Source organism: Podarcis vaucheri (genome assembly GCF_965113315.1).
Source record: "Podarcis vaucheri genome assembly, chromosome: 15".
Classification (NCBI taxonomy): domain Eukaryota; kingdom Metazoa; phylum Chordata; class Lepidosauria; order Squamata; family Lacertidae; genus Podarcis; species Podarcis vaucheri.
The window spans coordinates 30,282,263-30,300,231 of NC_138753.1; the positions used below are offsets into that span (position 1 = coordinate 30,282,263).

General features: G+C 51.3%; 1 protein-coding gene across 2 annotated transcripts; it reads left to right on the forward strand.

Moving 5' to 3' along the window:
- The first annotated feature begins 1,447 nt into the window (after positions 1–1,447).
- Positions 1,448–14,035, forward strand: SCN4B (sodium voltage-gated channel beta subunit 4). 2 transcript variants are annotated; one of them, XM_082200767.1, is made up of 5 exons: positions 1,448–1,730; positions 10,123–10,283; positions 11,045–11,291; positions 11,615–11,741; positions 12,201–14,035. In XM_082200767.1, the coding sequence occupies exons 1-5, from the start codon at positions 1,676–1,678 to the stop codon at positions 12,289–12,291; spliced, it is 681 nt and encodes a 226-aa protein (XP_082056893.1). In that variant the 5' UTR covers positions 1,448–1,675; the 3' UTR covers positions 12,292–14,035. The 2 variants fall into 2 exon arrangements, with proteins under 2 accessions (XP_082056893.1, XP_082056894.1); XM_082200768.1 differs by lacking the exon at positions 1,448–1,730 and adding an exon at positions 7,670–8,307.
- Positions 14,036–17,969: the final 3,934 nt, after the last annotated feature.

The following is a 17,969-nucleotide window of genomic DNA, read 5'->3' on the forward strand; positions in this document are numbered from 1 at the left end:
ACCCCTGACCATTAGGTCCAGTCGTGACCGACTCTGGGGTTGTGGTGCTCATCTTGCTTTATTGGCCGAGGGAGCCAGCGTACAGCTTCCGGGTCATGTGGCCAGCATGACTAAGTAGCTTCTGGCGAAACCAGAGCAGCGCACGTTTACCTTCCCGCTGGACCTATTTATCTACCTGCACTTTGACATGCTTTCGAACTGCTAGGTTGGCAGGAGCAGGGACCAAGCAACGGGAGCTCACCCCATCGCGGGGATTCGAACCACTGACCTTCTGGTCCACAAGTCCTGGCTCTGTGGTTTAACCCACAGCACTTAGTGTGTCCTTTATGTTATGTTCTTAAGCTATTTGGCCAATGGTCCAGAGAAGCATGTGGGGGCAAGACAGGCTTGGCCAGCTGCACCACAAGGGCTGTGGCAGCTGCTCCACCACGATCTCATGATGATCATCCCTGTTCTTTGGTAGCTGCTTCACCCTGCTTAATGGTGGTGCTGATCCTGAAGTGGACAGCACCACCCACCTGGTTGGTCACAAAAACGACTGCCTATACTATATATTAAGGGATGCGGGTGGCGCTGTGGGTTAAACCACAGAGCCTAGGACTTGCCGATCAGAAGGTCGGCGGTTTGAATCTCTGCAATGGGGTGAGCTCCCGTTGCTCGGTCCCTGCTCCTGCCAACCTAGCAGTTCGAAAGCACGTCAAAGTGCAAGTAGATAAATAGGTACCACGCCGGTGGGAAGGTAAACGGCATTTCCATGTGCTGCTCTGGTTTGCCAGAAGCGGCTTAGTCATGCTGGCCACATGACCCGGAAGCTGTACGCCGGCTCCTTCGGCCAATAAAGCGAGATGAGCACCGCAACCCCAGAGTCAGTCACGACTGGACCTAATGGTCAGGGGTCCCTTTACCTTTATACAGTATATTGTGCAGCTTGTTCTCACCCAGGCCAGGTGATAAGGAAGAGAGAGCTGCAGGATGAGGCCAGGTGGGCTTCAGGTGTGGATGGGCACATTGCAGTGAGAAAGAAGGGTTAGAATACTCATGTCATGATCAATGCTGAGTGGGTGGGACCCACTAACTGGGATGCCCAAGGGCATTTGGGATGGGGGTCGACTAAGGACATCGCCCTGATAAAGGAGGACTTTCACCCACTCTGATGCTTCCGGCAGACATGGCTGCAGAGACTGGCTTGGGAGCCCCTGGCATCAAGGGCGAGGAAGCGAGCTTCTCGTCCTTTTTACTGGTCCCGACCCAGATTTTAGGGTCCGGCGGAGGCACTCTACCTTTCTAAAAAGTGACCCACGCAAACAGCCTTCCCTGCCTGCTTGCAGACAGGGCTCCAATCGACGTGCCCTGTCGGCGCTGCCTACCGGCCGGTCCCTCAACTTTCCGGGCAAAGAGGCTTTCTGCTCGCTCGGTCCAGTCCTGGGCTCGCTGCGGAGGAGGCGGTCCCGCCAAGCCGAGCTCGGAGCCGGCTGCCTCCGCCCCTCGGAGCCTCCCAGGCGCGGCTGCTCGAGGGGGCGGGTCGCGCGCGCGGCAACTTTTGGAGCCCGAGAGAGCCGCGGAGGCTGGCAGCGAGGGCAGGCAGCGGCGGAGCGAGAGCCACGCTTGGGACGCCGCTTGCTCGCTCGCTCGGGCCGGCGGAAGAGGCCACTGCGGCGCTGCAGCTGGCGAGGAGATGGCCGGGGGCTCGGGCGGCGGGGCCAGGGGCTGGCTGGGGGTCGCCCTGGTGGGTAAGTAGCGGGGCCGGCAGGCGGGGAAGGGAACGGCGGAGACGAGTGGAGAGCGGGGACCCGGCGCAGGTCCTGCCGCAGGCGGCGCGCCCGGGCTGGGCAGGGAGAGGCGAAGCTGCGCAGAGTGGGGTGGAGGGAGCCGGGAGGGCGGGCGGGCGGTGTGCCACACCGCAAAGCAGGGGCGCCTCCCACCCCGAAGAGGACCGCGCCGGCATCTGGGCGGCTGGAGCGAAGTGGGCGCCTGCCAGCAACTTGGCTGCGGGAGCCTGGCTACGAAGCACCGCCCCCCTCCCCACGCCAACACACCGGCTTTCTCCCGGCCCGGAGGATTAGCCCCCTCCCCGGGAGCAACTGCAGCAGCTCGGGGCCCCAGCAGGACATCCTGGCCACCCGCGCCCGCAGTGCCGCTGGGGCTCCCTTTGCAAGGAAGAAACTGCTGCTGTCCAAACTGCAGCTCCGTATCCTCCGACTCCTGAGTGCGGCGGCAGGGCGGGGGGAGGCAACATTTGCTTCTGCTCTGCTCTGTTGGGACAGGCTCCTGTCTCCTCCCCGTTGGAGCTCCAGTCTGCCTGGAAGCCCATCTCGTCATCTTTTTAAAAAATCATTATTATTTCTTCTATTTAAAATCGTACTGGAATAGGTATATTAAATAGTGTATAGGTTCAAGACAACACACACCAGTGCCTAAGGACAAAGAACTCTGATAAAGGGTGCCTTTAGTTCAAAGCAAAGGAAAACTGGCTCTGCCGCTCTCCCATCTTGTGGTTGTGGGGCAAACCTGCACCTGCTCCTTATCTGAGCTCCCTGCTATTTGACCCATTGGGACCTGGGAACAGCGAAGTCCCCAGACCCAAGACCAGGCCACTGGTCATTAATTTAAGCACAATGGCCCTAGTCTGCACCCACTTTCAGAGTCAGTGTCAGAACATTCAAAATGCTCTCTGCTGCTGGATCTGGCCAAGGGGGACCCCTCTAGTTCAGACCACGTTGGCCAACCAGATGTCTCTTCTGAGAAGCCCACAAGCAGGACTGGAGCTTAACTGGTATTCAGAGGTGGAGGTGGAACATGGCCACCACCAAGCCAACTGATGGCTCTCCAGGGGGAGGTCAACAGGCAGTACCTGACTCCCTGTGCATTCTGCTCCGAGGCAGCACAAGTCTGTGGGTGGGCAAGTCAATGGAAATGCAATCCAGAGATGGCAAAGGTCTTCCATGCTCTTGGTCAAGTTGAATGGCCAGTCCAGGTAGCAGAGTGCGACCTGTCTTGAATGGGGTGCTCTCACATGTTAGCCATGCTCCCAGACTCGGTTTTAAACCTGGATGCTCACGTGGTTGCTGCAGCTAGGAGTGCTTCTGAGCAAGTTAGGCTGGTGTGCCCATTGCATCTGCCCCTTGAAATGGCGGATCTGGCCATGTGTGCCTTAGTGATGCCATGTTTGGATGACTGTACCGTGCTCAACAAGGGATTGAAACTGCTAAGTGTTTGGCATGCTGCAGCCAGACTATTGATGGGAGCCGGGACTTTGTGCGTTGGCTTCCAGTCATAGGGAACAGCTGCACTGCCTTCCTGTTCATTTCTAAGCCCAGTTAAAAATTAAGTTTTAAAGCCCTAGATGGCTTAGGCCCAGGTAACTTGAATGACCTCAGACCCTCCAAGTGTCCCTGTTTTCCAGGGACATCCCTGATTTAGAGAAGCCGTCCCAGTTTCCAATTTGATCCTGGAATGTCCCACTTTTCCTTAGGAAGTCCCTGTTTTCATTGGAGAAATGTTGGAGGGTATGGAGTTATCTGACCCATCTGAATAGGGGATATAGGGTATAGGGAAGGGTTTTTTTAAATAAAAAAAATGTTTAATGTTTGATTATGTTTTCATATATGTTGGAAGCTGTCCAGAGTGGCTGGGGCAACCCAGGAAGATGTGTGGGGTATATATAGTAAAATTATAATTATGGAATGGGACGTCCCTATTTTCATCAGAGAAATGCTGGAGGGTATGTAAACTGACTCAGCTCTGCTGCCCAGGCATTTAGTGCAGCACCAACCCAGGCGGGAGGGTTTTTTGGAGGGAGGGGGTGGGGCAAGTTTGTCATGGTCCTTTGAGCATCCATCTCCTGCACCGCAAAACTGCTCTGTCCTGAATCTGGCTTAGAGGGCCTGCTTCTGGTACTGGGCCATAGAGTCAGCTGGCACATAATGCTGGTGTGCAACTCACTCAGCTGCCCAGAGATGTCCGAGGCAGTCTCAAAAGCCCAGAATGGTGGTCCTGTGTGACTTCAGCAGTCACATCAAGGATACCTCTTGCCCTACTTAGGACTTCATGGCCTCTTTAGCAACCATGGGGCTGGCCCAATGCATAATGCAAGGCATACCCTCAGTTGGGTCCATGTGAGAAAATGGGTTATCTGAAGGTAAGGGATCCTACTGTCATGGTCAGACCACTCCCTGGTAAAGTTTGGGCTTATGGCATCTGTCTATCCTTGCAGGGGTGGGGACCTCTTAGAATGGTCCTTCTACACAGGCTAATGGATTCCTGAATGCTCTGGGGGGATTTCCCAGTGGGTAGAGTTGGTTATTCTATCAAGACCCTGCTTTCCCTATGGAATAGTGAAATGTTACGGGGCATTGCTATGATTTCTTCCAAATATCTTCTGTGATCCTGCAGCCATTTGGGCTGTGGGCAATAAAACAAGCTGGCCAGTTTAGCAATGGCGGGTGCCTCTTAGAGGGTGCCCACCCCGTGATCAGGAGGAGCAGGGCATTTACAGCACTGCTGCATCTCCTGCCTTGTGGAAGGAATTCCATCCCTGCTATTATCAGGCAAGCGCCAGCTGTATCAGTCCTGTGATGCTGGCTCCAAACCTATTTTTCACACATGCTTTTTCCGAAATGTGACCTAGCAATGCTTACCATTGATCAATATGATTTGAGTTTTTTAAATGGAATTAGATAGATATACATGCTTCATTGTGGTTTTACACACCTTCAGTATTTTCCTATGGAAAGTGCTCTATCATTTGTCTAATAAAATAAATAGCATTTAATCCTTGCCTATGCTGAGCAGAGTAGATGTTGACTGACTTGGCCACCCCAGAGCTTCACGGTAGGCAAGTGGGGAGTCGCTCCAGTTAGCCTCCCTTGGTCTACCTTGGTCGCTGTATGATTAATTGCACCACCATTGTCTGTGGTGTTTTACAGTGTGAGATTGGCTACCTCCCTGTTTAAACATTATCACCAAGTTGCAAAAAAAGAATGGAGGGAGAGGGGCCAAGGAAGGGTCACAATGGAATGATCTGATTTCTGTTTGCTTTACTAATTTCAGCACTGGGCTTTCTGGGGATCCAGAGAGCAGACCTTGCATCAATGAGCTGCAGGGACTACGCATGTGTCCTGTGATTGTGTCTCTGCTATTTGGGGGCTGGCCCCGGCTCTGAGGCTCCCTAGCTCTTCTGGGGTGGCTCATGGCCCCAGGATGACTTGCTACGCTCTTTGAGAGTCTTTCTGGTAGGAGCTGCAGTGAGATGATGAGGCCCCAGGAGGCCCCCATCCATTCCGTTTGCAGGAGGAGGCCTGGGCAGGTTGTTGCTCCTAATGGAACTGGTTGCTCAGCAGCCCTTTCCTGGAAGAAGGGAGGCCTCCTGTGGCCCTCCTGGAAACTTTGGAAGCTGCTAGCTTCAGAAAGGCAGCTCACACCAAGCAGGTGGCAGCTGCAGGCTCCTAGCCCTGTCTGGAGAACATTGGAAGCTGCCTTTATACAGACTCAGGCTCTTGATCCATCTAGCTCAGTATTGTGTCTCTCTGCATTGAGTGGCTCTCCAGGATTTCAGGCAAAGGAGCCTCTTGGCCCTACCTGGAGATGCTAGAGATTAAACCTCAGACTTTCAGTTTGAAGTGCAGTTGCTCTGCCACTGAGATCTTCCTGATGCTCCTGAAGGTACCACTTAATCCTTGACCCAAGGAGCCCCAAAATCTGCTCCCTTTTAGCTCCCTTTTACCTTTTTATCCTTTTGTTTATTTAAGAGATTTTCATACCACCTTTCATCATTGATTCCATTGGTAGGCTGGAGTCAATGGCTGGCTGGCTGCTGCTGCTGCTGGTTAGAGATGCAGAAAGGAGCTGTCACAAAGTGCTGGTAATGGCTGGATTGATGCCCAAAGTAGTGGAGCAGGCCAGGGAATTGGCAGGGGTCATCAGACTGGGTTTCCAGCTCCTGGGCCCGGCCTGGGATCCTTCTGCAGTCTTCCAGAAGCACCAAGCCAGATTCATCTGGATGCATTCTCTTCCGCAACAGGCAAGCTCCCAACTCTCTTAGCCTTGGCTTGTTTTGCAGCTGCCTTGCTCTCCTGTCAGTTCCTTCAAAGCCATAGCAAACGGGCAAAAGCATTGAGGCCCACTGTGCTCAGCCAAGGGGATTCCTGCAGTTAGGGTTATGATGCTGTAGGTGGTGCCCTTCCTTTGGGCTCCTTGCACTGAGCCCTGAGGGCAGAAGAGCTTTTGTAGGTGCTGACGTGCTGGCTGGAGTGTGGTGAGATACTTCAGAGGGTAGTTGCTCTGCTGGCCCCCAAAGAGCACACAGTTGTACAGCCAGAGGGTTTGCAGGACAATTATTTGGCTCTGGCCACAGGAACTCTCCAAATCTATAGTCTTGCTGGGCTGGCCTTTGGTTTGTTCTTGGACAAAGGGAGTCCACTTTTCCAGGCTCTGTGAGGAGGCAAGTTGGATAGAGAGCACTCCAGCATGGAGGTTGAGGCACATGCAGCAGAGGATGTGATGGCGCACAGCTTAGCAACTGCATCAATCCCAGTTCCTGATACTTGTTTGCACTGAAGATCTGGGGTCTCTGGAATCTCTTCATCAGCCGGGCCCCTCTTGAGTGGGTGCCCAGGACCAAAGCTGTGGGGGAACCAGCGAGAGAGAACCTTATGCATTCCCTGTGCTTCCTTTCTCTCTCTGCTTTGTTAATATATATGAGAAGATGCGGGGAGAGAGAGATGCAAGTTGCCTGATGCAGCAGCTCTGAAGCTGGCAGTCTGAAGGTCATCTGTCAGCTGCAGCACCAAAGGCAAAGCTATCTTCCAAAGAGACTAGGCTGCCCAGATATCTTTGGTGGGGACAAACAGCACATAAGAGATGGAGCCTGTCTGGCTGGGCTAACTAGCAAATACTGAGGGTGGGTAGCATGCAGGTGTGCAAAAGACTCTGAGAGAGGGGTTTTTTTGGGGGGAGGAGGAGGTGTCTTCAGGAGCATCTTGCACTTTCATGCTCCCATTTCCACATCTCTTGCAGAGGTGGACCTCATTTCTGGGTATCGACAAGGCAGGATGCTCAGATCTTGGGAGATTCCCCAATCCTTTACCTTGTCCAATCTTAAGCATCAGCCACTGATTTCCCCATATGTGATAACTGCAGATCCCCCTTGCAGGCCTATCAAGAGGTGGTCAGAGCTGTGCTCATTTTACAGAGCTTAGAAGAAGCTCCTGATGTAGGAGGACAGGCTAAGGATGAGCCATGCCCGCTCCTCTGCAGAGGACCCCTGGGGAAGGGAAGGGCTGTAGCTCAGGAGCAGAGCCACTGCTTTGCATGCAGAAGGCTCAAGGCTCAATCTCCAATGGCCTCTCCAGCTAGGGAAGACCCCTGCCTGAAACCCTGGAGAACCCTGGGCATCTGGTTGGCCACTGTGAGGACAGGATCCTGGGCTAGATGAGCCATTGGGATGATGATTCATAGAATTGCAGAGTTGGAAGGGACCCTGGAGAGCCATTGAATCCAGCCCCCAGCAATGCAGGAATCATCAGGCTCTTCTTGCATTCTCATGCTGTGTGGTGTGACCCCTATCTTGAAAGTTCTAAATTAGGGCCCCAAAGAAGGATTGCAACCTTTTCAATGAGAATGGACCCTGAGCTGACACTGTACGTTTGGAACTATTAAGTGCTGGAGGGAAGAGGTGGGGGGAATAGCACTAAGAGGCAGCTTGAAACTTTAAGCAGCCAGCTTTTTATTTATCCTAATAGCACATATGACAGCTTATAGAGTTATAGACTTTGCGGTTTACAATGCTTTCACTTTGAACACAGCCTATAGACTGATTTAACAATTATGAGATTAACACTTCCCTGAATGTTCCTAAGCATATCATCTTCAACTCTTAAGTCTCTTAAGTATTTTAGTGGCACCTTTCCCCAGAAGAATTTGGAAACTTGAGCTGTGAGGGGCAGTCAGGCAGGACTCAGAGGGCAGGTAGCTAAAGGGTCCTTGGCCTGGGTGGAGCTTCTGCCCATTGGCCTCAGTTCCGGTATTCTTCATTAATGCCATTTGTTGAACAAGCGTTCAGCCTTCTGGTTGTTTTAGATAACATTCTAGTGAACAAGTTTCTAATGGACATATGGCCTTTTTTTTGCCTTGCTGGTCAGCTGTCAACAGGCTTTTTATTTCTATTTTCTTAGCATTCATACCCTGCCTCTCTTCCATTATGGAACCCATGAGCTGTCCAGGAGGTCACCCATCTACGGCACTGACCAGACCCAAACATGCTTAGCTTCAGCAAGGTGGTGGCCTCATACCCCTTCAGAACATACCCTGGTATGTCCACATTTGTGGGAGGGCCTTTGATACTGTGATCAAGTCTTAGGCTTGCATCTGCCTAGCTTAGGGTGATGAGCACATACTTGGCACAAGGGTGTGTTCTTGGCCAAAGAAAAATATGTTCTTCATCTCTCTCTGTGTGTGTGTTCACTTTCTTTGTGAAGGAAACATTACATCATTTCAATGAAAATCCAGTTCTTCTGGTCAACATGTTCTTTGTCTAGAAAACATCTTCTGAGACACTCTGTCATGTGGCCTCCCTGACTATTTCTGGTGACTTTATGCTAGTGTTAAACACCCTCTGTGGTGGCTGTAAACCTCTTCATTTAAGGCATGCCAGTTTGTTGTAAGAGACCTGGGGCAGGTAGAACTCTGTGGTAGGCAGTGCCCCTTGGGCAGAGTGGCCACTTCCTGCCACTAACCCCACTTGCGCTGGTTGCGGAGTCCCGATTTCACCCACTAATACTGGTGCATTGGCAATTGCCAAATACTGGGTGAAAACTGTTTGGGTGTGTGTACTTATCACCATGGATGTACTCTGGGTTAGTATCTGGCATAACTCAATGATAGACCTCATGCTTTACATGCAGAAGGCCCCAGGAGGAAACCCTGGACATCTCTAGCTAAAAGGATGGCAGTTAGCAAGTGATGAAATAAATCATTTTCTGCCTGAGGTCGTAAGAACATTGGAAGCTGCTTTGTGTTGAGTCAGACCCTTTGGTCTATCTAGCTCAGTATTGTCGACACAACTAGATGGTGGAAGGCAGCTCCTTCTGCTCACCTGATGGAGATGGATCGAGGACATAATTAGTAAGTTAAAATTTAAACTTCCTGTCCCAAATGTGTGGGAGAAATATGAGAGTAAACAGGCTGCAACACTTATTCACTTTTGCAGCTTACTAGAAGCTAGGAATTAGGCAATTACACCTTTTATCCCCATTTATTTGTGGTCTGCTGACTTTCCTGTCTTTCTCCCCACTACTAAGAATGAACCACAAGTTTTAGCAAGATGAACAAAAAGGTTTCCTTACATTTCAGTGCAGGCAGCAAATACATCAATATTGTATGCAGTTAAAAAATCAGCTACAAAATACAAAATTAGTTTCTATAATGGCATCTGGGCTTTGAGCAGAGCTCAGGCATGTATGTCTACTCACATCAACGGCTTGAAAGAAGAGAGAGAGGTCAGACAGGGAGGAAATACATCAGATTGTCTCCTTTGTTAGAAATTCCCACCAAAGCATTAAAGAAATGATTTCATACAGTCCCTTCTATATTAATTCTGGAACTCTATGCATGTCAGTTGCTCGTGTGCCTGTCTGGCAATCATGCATTTGTGTTCTTGACTGGAAATCCCACATCACCTACGTCCATCATTGGGGAGGGCTTCCTGCTTGGTGGTGATGGATGTCAGCTGCTCTGCTTTCCTCTCTGGAGGCGTGTGGAGGAAAAGAGGGCGCTTCCAGACAGCCTGTTTACTGAGCATTCATTCTGATTGATTTGCAGGAAGATCAGATGACACTGGCAATTTAATGAGTGCCCACTCTGATTTGTTCCTGGGGAGGTTAGATGACATTTATTTCATCAAAGCAAGTGTTAGCCCATACTGTCCAATGCATCTTCCAATCAATTTCCTTATGGCAAAAAGTCTGATCTTTGGGGCAAGTGGGTTTCTTGCACAAGAACTCCCAAGCAACTATAGCAGCTGTGCTGTTGAATTTCACCCCAAAACAGCTACAGTCTGGAAGTACCCAGAGTCTTCCCCAGTGGAACCACATTACACTCAACATGCCTCTGCTTTCTCCTCCTTAGGCCTTCAGCTCTGCTCTGTGACACTTGCCTTGGAGGTTTCGGTGGGCAAGGCGGCCGTTATCTATGTAAAGAATGGCACGGATGTCCTCTTGCCCTGCACATTCACCTCTTGCATCGGAATCGAGAGAGCCAACTTCTCGTGGATCAGCAATAGCACTGAAGTGTGTGGTTTACTACACTTTGCAGGCGAGGGGTTGGATAGCAAAGTGGAAAGGCATCATGATGAGTCTCATTAATAGCCAATGGTGTAACTTTACTGCTTTTATGATTTGCTGATTTGAAGGACACAAAGGCAAGATACACTTGTCTTAATAAGTAATGAGTGAAGGTCTAATTCCTTCCATGTATAACAGCTCACACACAGAACTGTGACCATCTGCTGCCCACCCCCTCCTGTCTCAGCCATGGTCACAAGGGAGGTGGAAAAAGGTCGGTTCCCACCTGGTAAGTCTCTTATCCCCAGAACACCCTTCAGGAGCTTCCAAACGGAGGCAGTCTCTCCTTGGCAGTTTTAGCTGTCCTGAGAAACCGGCCCCCTTTCAGCTGTGCACTTTGAGCTGATGTATAACATGGAGCAGGGCTCTTGAGTGTGGCTGCCCCGCTCTGTGGAACAGCTTCCCTTTTGAGACAGGACATCTGCCCATCTTCTGGAAACCCTGCAAGATACTTTTGTTCCAGTAGGCTTTCCCAGCTGTGTAAATGGGTCTTTGTTCTAACTCTTATTGCTGTTTTTAAGTGTTTCTGCTGGGTTGTTTTTTTTATATATCACCTTGAGACACATGTATAGAGGGTGATTAAATGATGATGATAATTAATGCATCAGGCAGCTCTTTCCCCACCCCAGCCCTGACTGTTTGACCCATCAGGGGAAGCTTCTTCTGGACCACCAGACCCTTTGCTCTTTGGTTTTTCCTTGCTGCAGATATTCAAAGGAATCATCAAGAACAAAGACTCCAAGCCAGAGCCCTATCCAGAGTACAGGTCTCTCATCAAGTACGAGATGCCAACTGATATGGCCCTCAGCAAGGATAACCGGGAGTTCAACGTCTCCCTCCTGCTCCTCTTTGCAGAGTTCAGTGACTCTGGGAAATACACTTGCTTTGTTAAGAACCCAAAAGAGAAGAATGCCAACCATAGTGCCACCATCACGCTCAAAGTGGTCGTGGAAAGTAAGTACCAGTTGCCACCAGGGCAGCTGTTGGGGGCCACAGGGGACCAGCTGATCCTTTTGTCCAGGGGTTGTGTTGGGGCTCCTTTCCCAGCCCTGGCATTGGGTGGCGAGACAAGCTGGGTCTTCCTCACATGTATAAGGCGTGGAGGCTGCATCTCACCCAACAGCTGCCATATTGGGGAGGAAGAGAGGGAGAGAAGGGGGTGCTTGAAGCCCCTTCCTTGGCTCATGGCACAGCCTGGCATGGATGTGCAGGCAGGGGGCACCCTACCACCCAGGGCCCCTCTTGCCTCACCCTTCCCTATCTGCTCCCTTCCCCAGTGGAGAAGAAGGACAACACGCTAACGCTGATCATTGTGTCAGTCGTTGGGGGCGTCATTGGACTCCTGGTCCTCATCATGTTGATCAAGAAACTCGTCCTCTTCATTCTCAAGAAGACACGGGAGAAGTGAGTGTGGTTGGTTTCCCATTCCCTGCCCACTTCCCCTTGGGAGCAGAGACTGGGTCTCCTGAGAGGCTCCCTTTCACCAGAGGGGCTGGAAGGCCCTGAGCATAGTGGGGCCCAGTATGGCACACAGCATGTGGGCTCCAGCACGGTGTAGGCAACTTGTGTGGTTTCTTTCTTTGGAGTATCACTGGGGTGAAGGGATTCCTTGCCTTCCTGAAGGCCATCTCGTCCCTGTCCCACCCTGGGCTGCTGTTGCAAGCCCTGTTGAGCCCCAGACCTCCTGAGAGTGGTTTATGTCTCTGGGAGGCCTGCTTGCTGAATGGGAAGACTTCCCCACCTTGGGGCTGCCATTGCATAGAAGAAGGGTGAAGCAGGCTGTGGTGGTGGTGGTGGTGCTGGTGGTGGAGAGGACGCGCTGCTGGGAGCAGTGATAGTTAGCCTCTTTCTTGTTCTCCACAGAGAGTGTCTTGTGACTTCTTCAGCAAATGACAACACAGAGAATGGGTTAGCCGGCTCCAAAACAGAACAGAAATCCGCCCCAAAGGCCTGAGGCCGCTGTGGAACTGGTGACCTGTGAGGCCCTGAAATCCAGGCCCAGGAAGAAGAGGAGGAGAGTCGACCATTTCCAAATGATTGATGCTTGAGACACATGACTATATTACACAGTTGGCTGCAACCAGCACTGCTTCTCAGATAAGACTGCAGGCATTGGACAGGCAGGCCGGGGGGAGGAGGGGCTGTGTGCTCAGGTAGTTCTTAAGCCACCAGGAGGATGCTGCCAGATGGGATTTGGTAGGTGTGAGCTTGGGCATCTTCAGTGCAAGAGCCTGGGCTGGCAGGTGGGCGTGGTGCCCGGGACTTGGTTCTCATCCTGGGCAGAGGGCAACCAGCTGATACAGATGGGCTGTGATCCAGGGGAAATGCTTGGCGCCCTCTTCCCTGCCAGCCTCTCACAGGAGCTGAGGCTCATTTCTAAAGGATGGGAGGGCCAACACTGCTGGGACAGAACTTGCACAGGTAATAGGAGTTTGAAGCACCACTGGGAGCCAGACGCCATTTTGCTTGTACCGCTGCTGGACTTTGTCATCTTTCCTGTATCCTGGAGTGGGCGGGAGAGTGGATGAGCTGCAAATTGCACCTGGAGCCTGCTGCTCTGTCACCACTACTGCCCGCCCACCCTTCACCCCCCACAACAGCTTCACAATATTTTTTGTTTGTTTTGTTTAAAGCTTGTGTGATTGTGAGGCTGAAGGGGATAGAAGAAGCAGCCTGGCTCTCACTGCTCATGCTGCACCCCTCTGGGGTTGGGGTTCCTGAAGTGACGCTCCCCACCTGCAGACCCCAGGGCTCTTGCAACATCCAGCATGGTGGTTCCCTTGCTCTGCTCTCAGCTGCCACATTGTAGTGAGGAATTGCACCTTTTCCTAGGCAGCCTCTTTTCAAGCCAACTGGTGAGCCTGGGGCTCCTGAAATCACAGTCCTGCTCCCAACTTACTTGCATTGGCTCCTTCTCCTGATCTCCTGGTGAGAGAGGAGATGACGAGAGCCAGGAGATTTGCTTCTTGTTTCAGGCCTTTGGACCACCTTGGAGCTGTCAAGGCCTTAAGTGTGAAGCAAGCCAATTCCCTGGCACTCCCCTCCCCTCCTAGCTGGCCTGCCTCTTTGCCCTACATCCGTCCCCCTCTCCTGGGCTTCCTGCCGGGAGAAGAGGAAGGGAGTCTCTTCTGTCTGGCCACATTCAGGAGCAACTCTGATGGGAACCTTGCAAGGCTTGCATCCATCTGCAGGTTACATTGTCTTGCCAGGATCATGACCAAAACACTTGGTCCAAAAGGCCTTGTCTTCTCTGCTACCCAGCAGCCCTAAAGCCCCCACTGCAGGAAGCTCCCCTCTCCCAAGGCAGCTTGGTCCCTCTTTGCTGGCAAAGGGTGGAGGGAGGCCTGGAACCCCTAACCCCCTGACATCACCCGTTCTGTATTTTATTTATTGGTCATTTGCATTTATATCCCATCTTTTTCTCCAAGAAACTCAACGTGGTATGTATGGTTTTCCTGCTCCTCATTTAATCCCCATAAGTACCCTGTGAAGGTAGGATGAAAGGAATTCAATGACCAGAGGATTTTAACCCTAGTCTCCTAGGTCCTCATCAGACACTCTAACCACCACCATTATTATTATTATTATTATTATTATTATTATTATTATTATTATTATTATTTATATACCGCCCTAAACCCAGAGGTCTCACTCTACCACACTGGCTTGCTAGAGCCACTAATATCTCCTCTGTGATAATATATGGGGATCCTACAAAATGACACAGATAGAGAAGCAGGGCAACCTCACAGCTGCATCCCCATTGTTGTGTGTTTGGTTCAGTTGGGCATTTTCAGAATTTGGAACGTTGTCTTCCCCTGTTTAAACTGGGGGAAGAAATCAAAGCTCGTCACTCTGTAGGATAGTGGACCCAGATCCATGCTGATTTTTTAGCTTATGGCAGAAATTTACAGGCTTTTTTTGTTTACCATGAGGACTAGCATCAATAACACTAATAACTAATAATAATGAAAGCTATGCATTTGCAAATCCTGCGCAATGTTGTCCTGCAACCCACAAGAGGCCACTTCCTCCGCATTGTGGTCTGGGAGAATTTGGCCAAGGGCGGCGTCCAAATCTCCTGACCTCCCAAGGGCTTGGGGAGGAGGGAGGCAGTTCTGGGTGGTACTCCCCACTCCCCTTTCTCATTGAAGAGATACATTTCCTGTGCGTGACAGAACAGTGGCCAAGCAGATGCCATTTATTCTGGGGAGTCGGAGAAATGGCCAGCTCCTACCATAGCAGAGTTCTCTCCCTCGCTTTTTGGGTGCCTTTGAAATAGTCACATCCTTCATCCGTGCCTCAGTCTCCCATACTATGTGTAATAATATCAACCTACCCTGTGTGGTGGTGGTGTAAGGAGGCTTGATTCATGACCAGTTGTCAGATGCTTTGTAAGTGTGTGTGTGTTAATAGGGTGAGAGGAAGGCCGGCAAAGTGAGTGCAAGAAGTTTAGCAGCTGTGGCAGCAAACATGGATGGCCTCGGCTCTCTCAAGTGACTTCCTGGCTGTCTTGCACTCTTCCCCCCCCCACCCCACAAGCTTTGGAAAGACGCCATCCCCCCATTTCTGGATCCTGCTGTGATTTCTGCTCCTATGTCTGCTTCCTTTCCTCCTCCTCCCTGACCCCCATCCCCATGGGATGCAAGGAGGTGTGAACAGCAATAACAGTGCAACCCAGCCTGAGCCAGCAGCCGGCAGGGCGGGCTGGTGTTGGACAAATTAACCAGATTCCTCAGGTTAATGAATTCTCTTCACTGGGTGTAACAGCAAATCCAAAGAAAAAGAAACTATCACCCGCCTCCACCTGCACTCCTCTGAACCATCTGCCTAAGCAGGCTGGTGGAGGTGGGTGAAGTCACAGTCTGTGAAATTATTTGGCAATAATTTCAGAAGGTGGGAGCCTGGAAGGGCCAAGGAAGGGCTCCAATTGAAAGCCAGGCTTGCAGGCAGAGCTCCCATGGGAGTCCCGGAGCCGCCCAGCAGGGGGCACCAGCTGCTTAGGGTGGAGGAAGAAGTTGAGGGGCAGCATTGGCCAGGGAACCTCCTGTCCAGGAGGCCTTCCGGGCTGGGCTAACACTGAGGCCCCTCCCCTCCCATGTTCCTCCCAGCTCTGCTTTAATTTCAAGCTGAGCCTTTGCCCCAGGGCAGGGGCAAGTTGCCACCAGGAGCAGTGGCCAGCTAGACTCTGGTGCAACTGTGAGAGTAGCTGGTGGGACACTGGTCCTGTGCTGGCTCTTGGGAGGCCTGTTCATCTCCCCTGGTGGCTCTTCCCCTGGCAGTAGCACCCTGAGGTTGACCCTGCCTGCAGCTTTCCTCAAGGCCCTGCCTTCCTTACCAAGGGCTTTCCATCACCAAGCTGTCTTGCGCTGATGCGTGCCCCCTCGCCCCCCGGCCACCTTGCTCCCTCTGCGAATACAAGAGACTGTCTGAGCAGAGCTCTTTCTCCCTCCTGATCCAGCTGCTTCTGCCACAAGGCCTCCCCACTCTGCCCTCCTTCCCTTTCCAAAGAGGCTGGCAGCCTCTGCTGGAGCAAGCCCGGCGCTGCCTGCATGCGCTCACGCCAGGAGGAGGAGGCGGCAGGCTAGCGTAGAGGCTGGGCCAAGCGCAGGTGCACCTTCGGCAACCAGTGTTGCCTTTGAGACTTCTCTTTTGCACTCTTGAGCTGTAATTGGCTTCATTGCCGTGAATGAAATAAAACCTTTATATTTACTACAGAGGCTCCTTGGGGCTGCTTTCGTTTTGTTCTTTGGAGTGTGCGCAAGTGTCTCGATGACCCTGGGTTTGCATGTGTGTTAAAACGCACGCAGAGGCAGAGATCCACTTGATCCTTTTTTCTCTGACCTGAGCCAAGACATGCATGCCATCCTCCATGGCTGAGAGCCAAGACCTTCCTGATCCCACACTGAAAAATAAGTAACTTGTAAGGGCAAGGATTAAAAGGGACACGGGTGGCGCTGTGGGTTAAACCACAGAGCCTAGGGCTTGCTGATCAGAAGGTCGGCGGTTCGAATCCCCACGATGGGGTGAGCTCCCGTTTCTTGGTCTCTGCTCCTGCCAACCTAGCAGTTTGAAAGCACGTTAAAGTGCAAGTAGATAAATAGGTACTGCTCCGGTGGGAAGGTAAACAGTGTTTCCATGTGCTGCTCTGGTTCGCCAGAAGCAGCTTAGTCATGCTGGCCACATGACCCAGAAACTGTACGCCAGCTCCCTCGGCCAATAAAGTGAGATGAGTGCCACAACCCAGAGTCGGCCACAACTGGACTTAATGATCAGGGGTCCCTTTACCTTTTATCTTTAAGGGCAAGGATTACCAGAGGCACCAAACCCTTCCTCCCAGTGCTGGATGCTCTGGGGCAGGATTTGTACTGGGAAATTTCCAAGAGCTGGTCCTCTCTCCTGCACTTGGGGAAGGGTTTGCTGCATTTTCTTACCCTCTGTGCTGCTCCTGCTCTGGCACAGAAGAGAACAGTTGCTGGGGACAATGGCTATTTTATGGGACAAGCAATCAGCCACCTGGGGCTGCTGAACTTCGGGGTCCAAAGCTCAACCTACGAGACCAGCTATGTTCTCTTTGGGCTTTCTGCACATTCAACTGGTAGCCAGGGCTGGCTGCCTCCTTTGCTGTGCACTCTTAAGTTTCACTTCTGCCACTTCTCTGGTATACAGGGCAGATCCCTGTGCCTGAAGTTCTAACATTTGCAGTAAGGGAATTTCTAACATTTGCAGGAAGGGAACAAAGGCTGGTAGTGCTACTTGTCTCTAAGATCAGCTTCTCTACCCGAGGACAGGAATCGGCCAATGCAAGACCAATTCTTAAGGAGAGATCGAAGAAGTCACAGGGGTGTGATTAGGGCGACATTTAGGAGGCCTGAGTATGTGAGGCATCCATCTGGTCCCTTCTAGCTGCTGGAAACAAGACAGGTCTCTGGATCCTAGCTCCTACTTCTTGTGCCCTCCTCTTCCCCTGTGATATTGACCTTGAACAGTTCCTTGAGCTTGTTTCTGAACCATGTTTGGACCTAGACTGATTCTCTGTGCTTGGCCTGGGCTTGTGGAGACCATGCTGCTGCTGGAGCCCTGCTCTTTTAGGTACGTTTGTTGTTAAAATAATTTACCCTCCTTAGACTGAGAGCCTCACTCCTGCTGGAGCATGGATAGCTTGCTGAAGTTGTTGATCCAGTGTACAGCAACTGTGAAAAAGGCAAATGCCATACTAGGGATCATTAAGAAGGGAACCAAAAATAAAACTGTCAACATCCTAGGCAAATCTGTTATAGAAATCTGTGACATAATTGCACTTGGAACACTGTGTACAGTTCTAGTCATCTCATCTCAAAAGGGATATTGCAGAGCTGGAGAAGGTCCAGAGAAGGGCAACCAAAACGATCAAGGAAAACTTACAGTATTTGGGACCTTTGGGCTTAGAGGGAAGCCAGGTACGGGGGTGGATATGACAGATGTGTATACAATTATGGACACAGCTACATTAGTAAAGAAACAATTTGAATGCGCTACAAACATGCAACACCAGATGGTGCCAGAGAGCAGGAAATTTTATATGTGATTTTCCATAGGGTTTTTTTTTTAGTTTGTTATAATGATCTAATTTCTGACTTATTTATAGCGGGG

Excerpts from the sequence above, each read along its gene's own strand:
- SCN4B (XM_082200767.1), top strand. The coding sequence starts at position 1,676 with ATGGCCGGGGGCTCGGGCGGCGGGGCCAGGGGCTGGCTGGGGGTCGCC. Across the intron at positions 1,731-10,122 it reads GCTGGGGGTCGCCCTGGTGG|GCCTTCAGCTCTGCTCTGTG; the intron begins GTAAGTAGCGGG and ends TCTCCTCCTTAG. Across the intron at positions 11,292-11,614 it reads GCTCAAAGTGGTCGTGGAAA|TGGAGAAGAAGGACAACACG; the intron begins GTAAGTACCAGT and ends TCCCTTCCCCAG.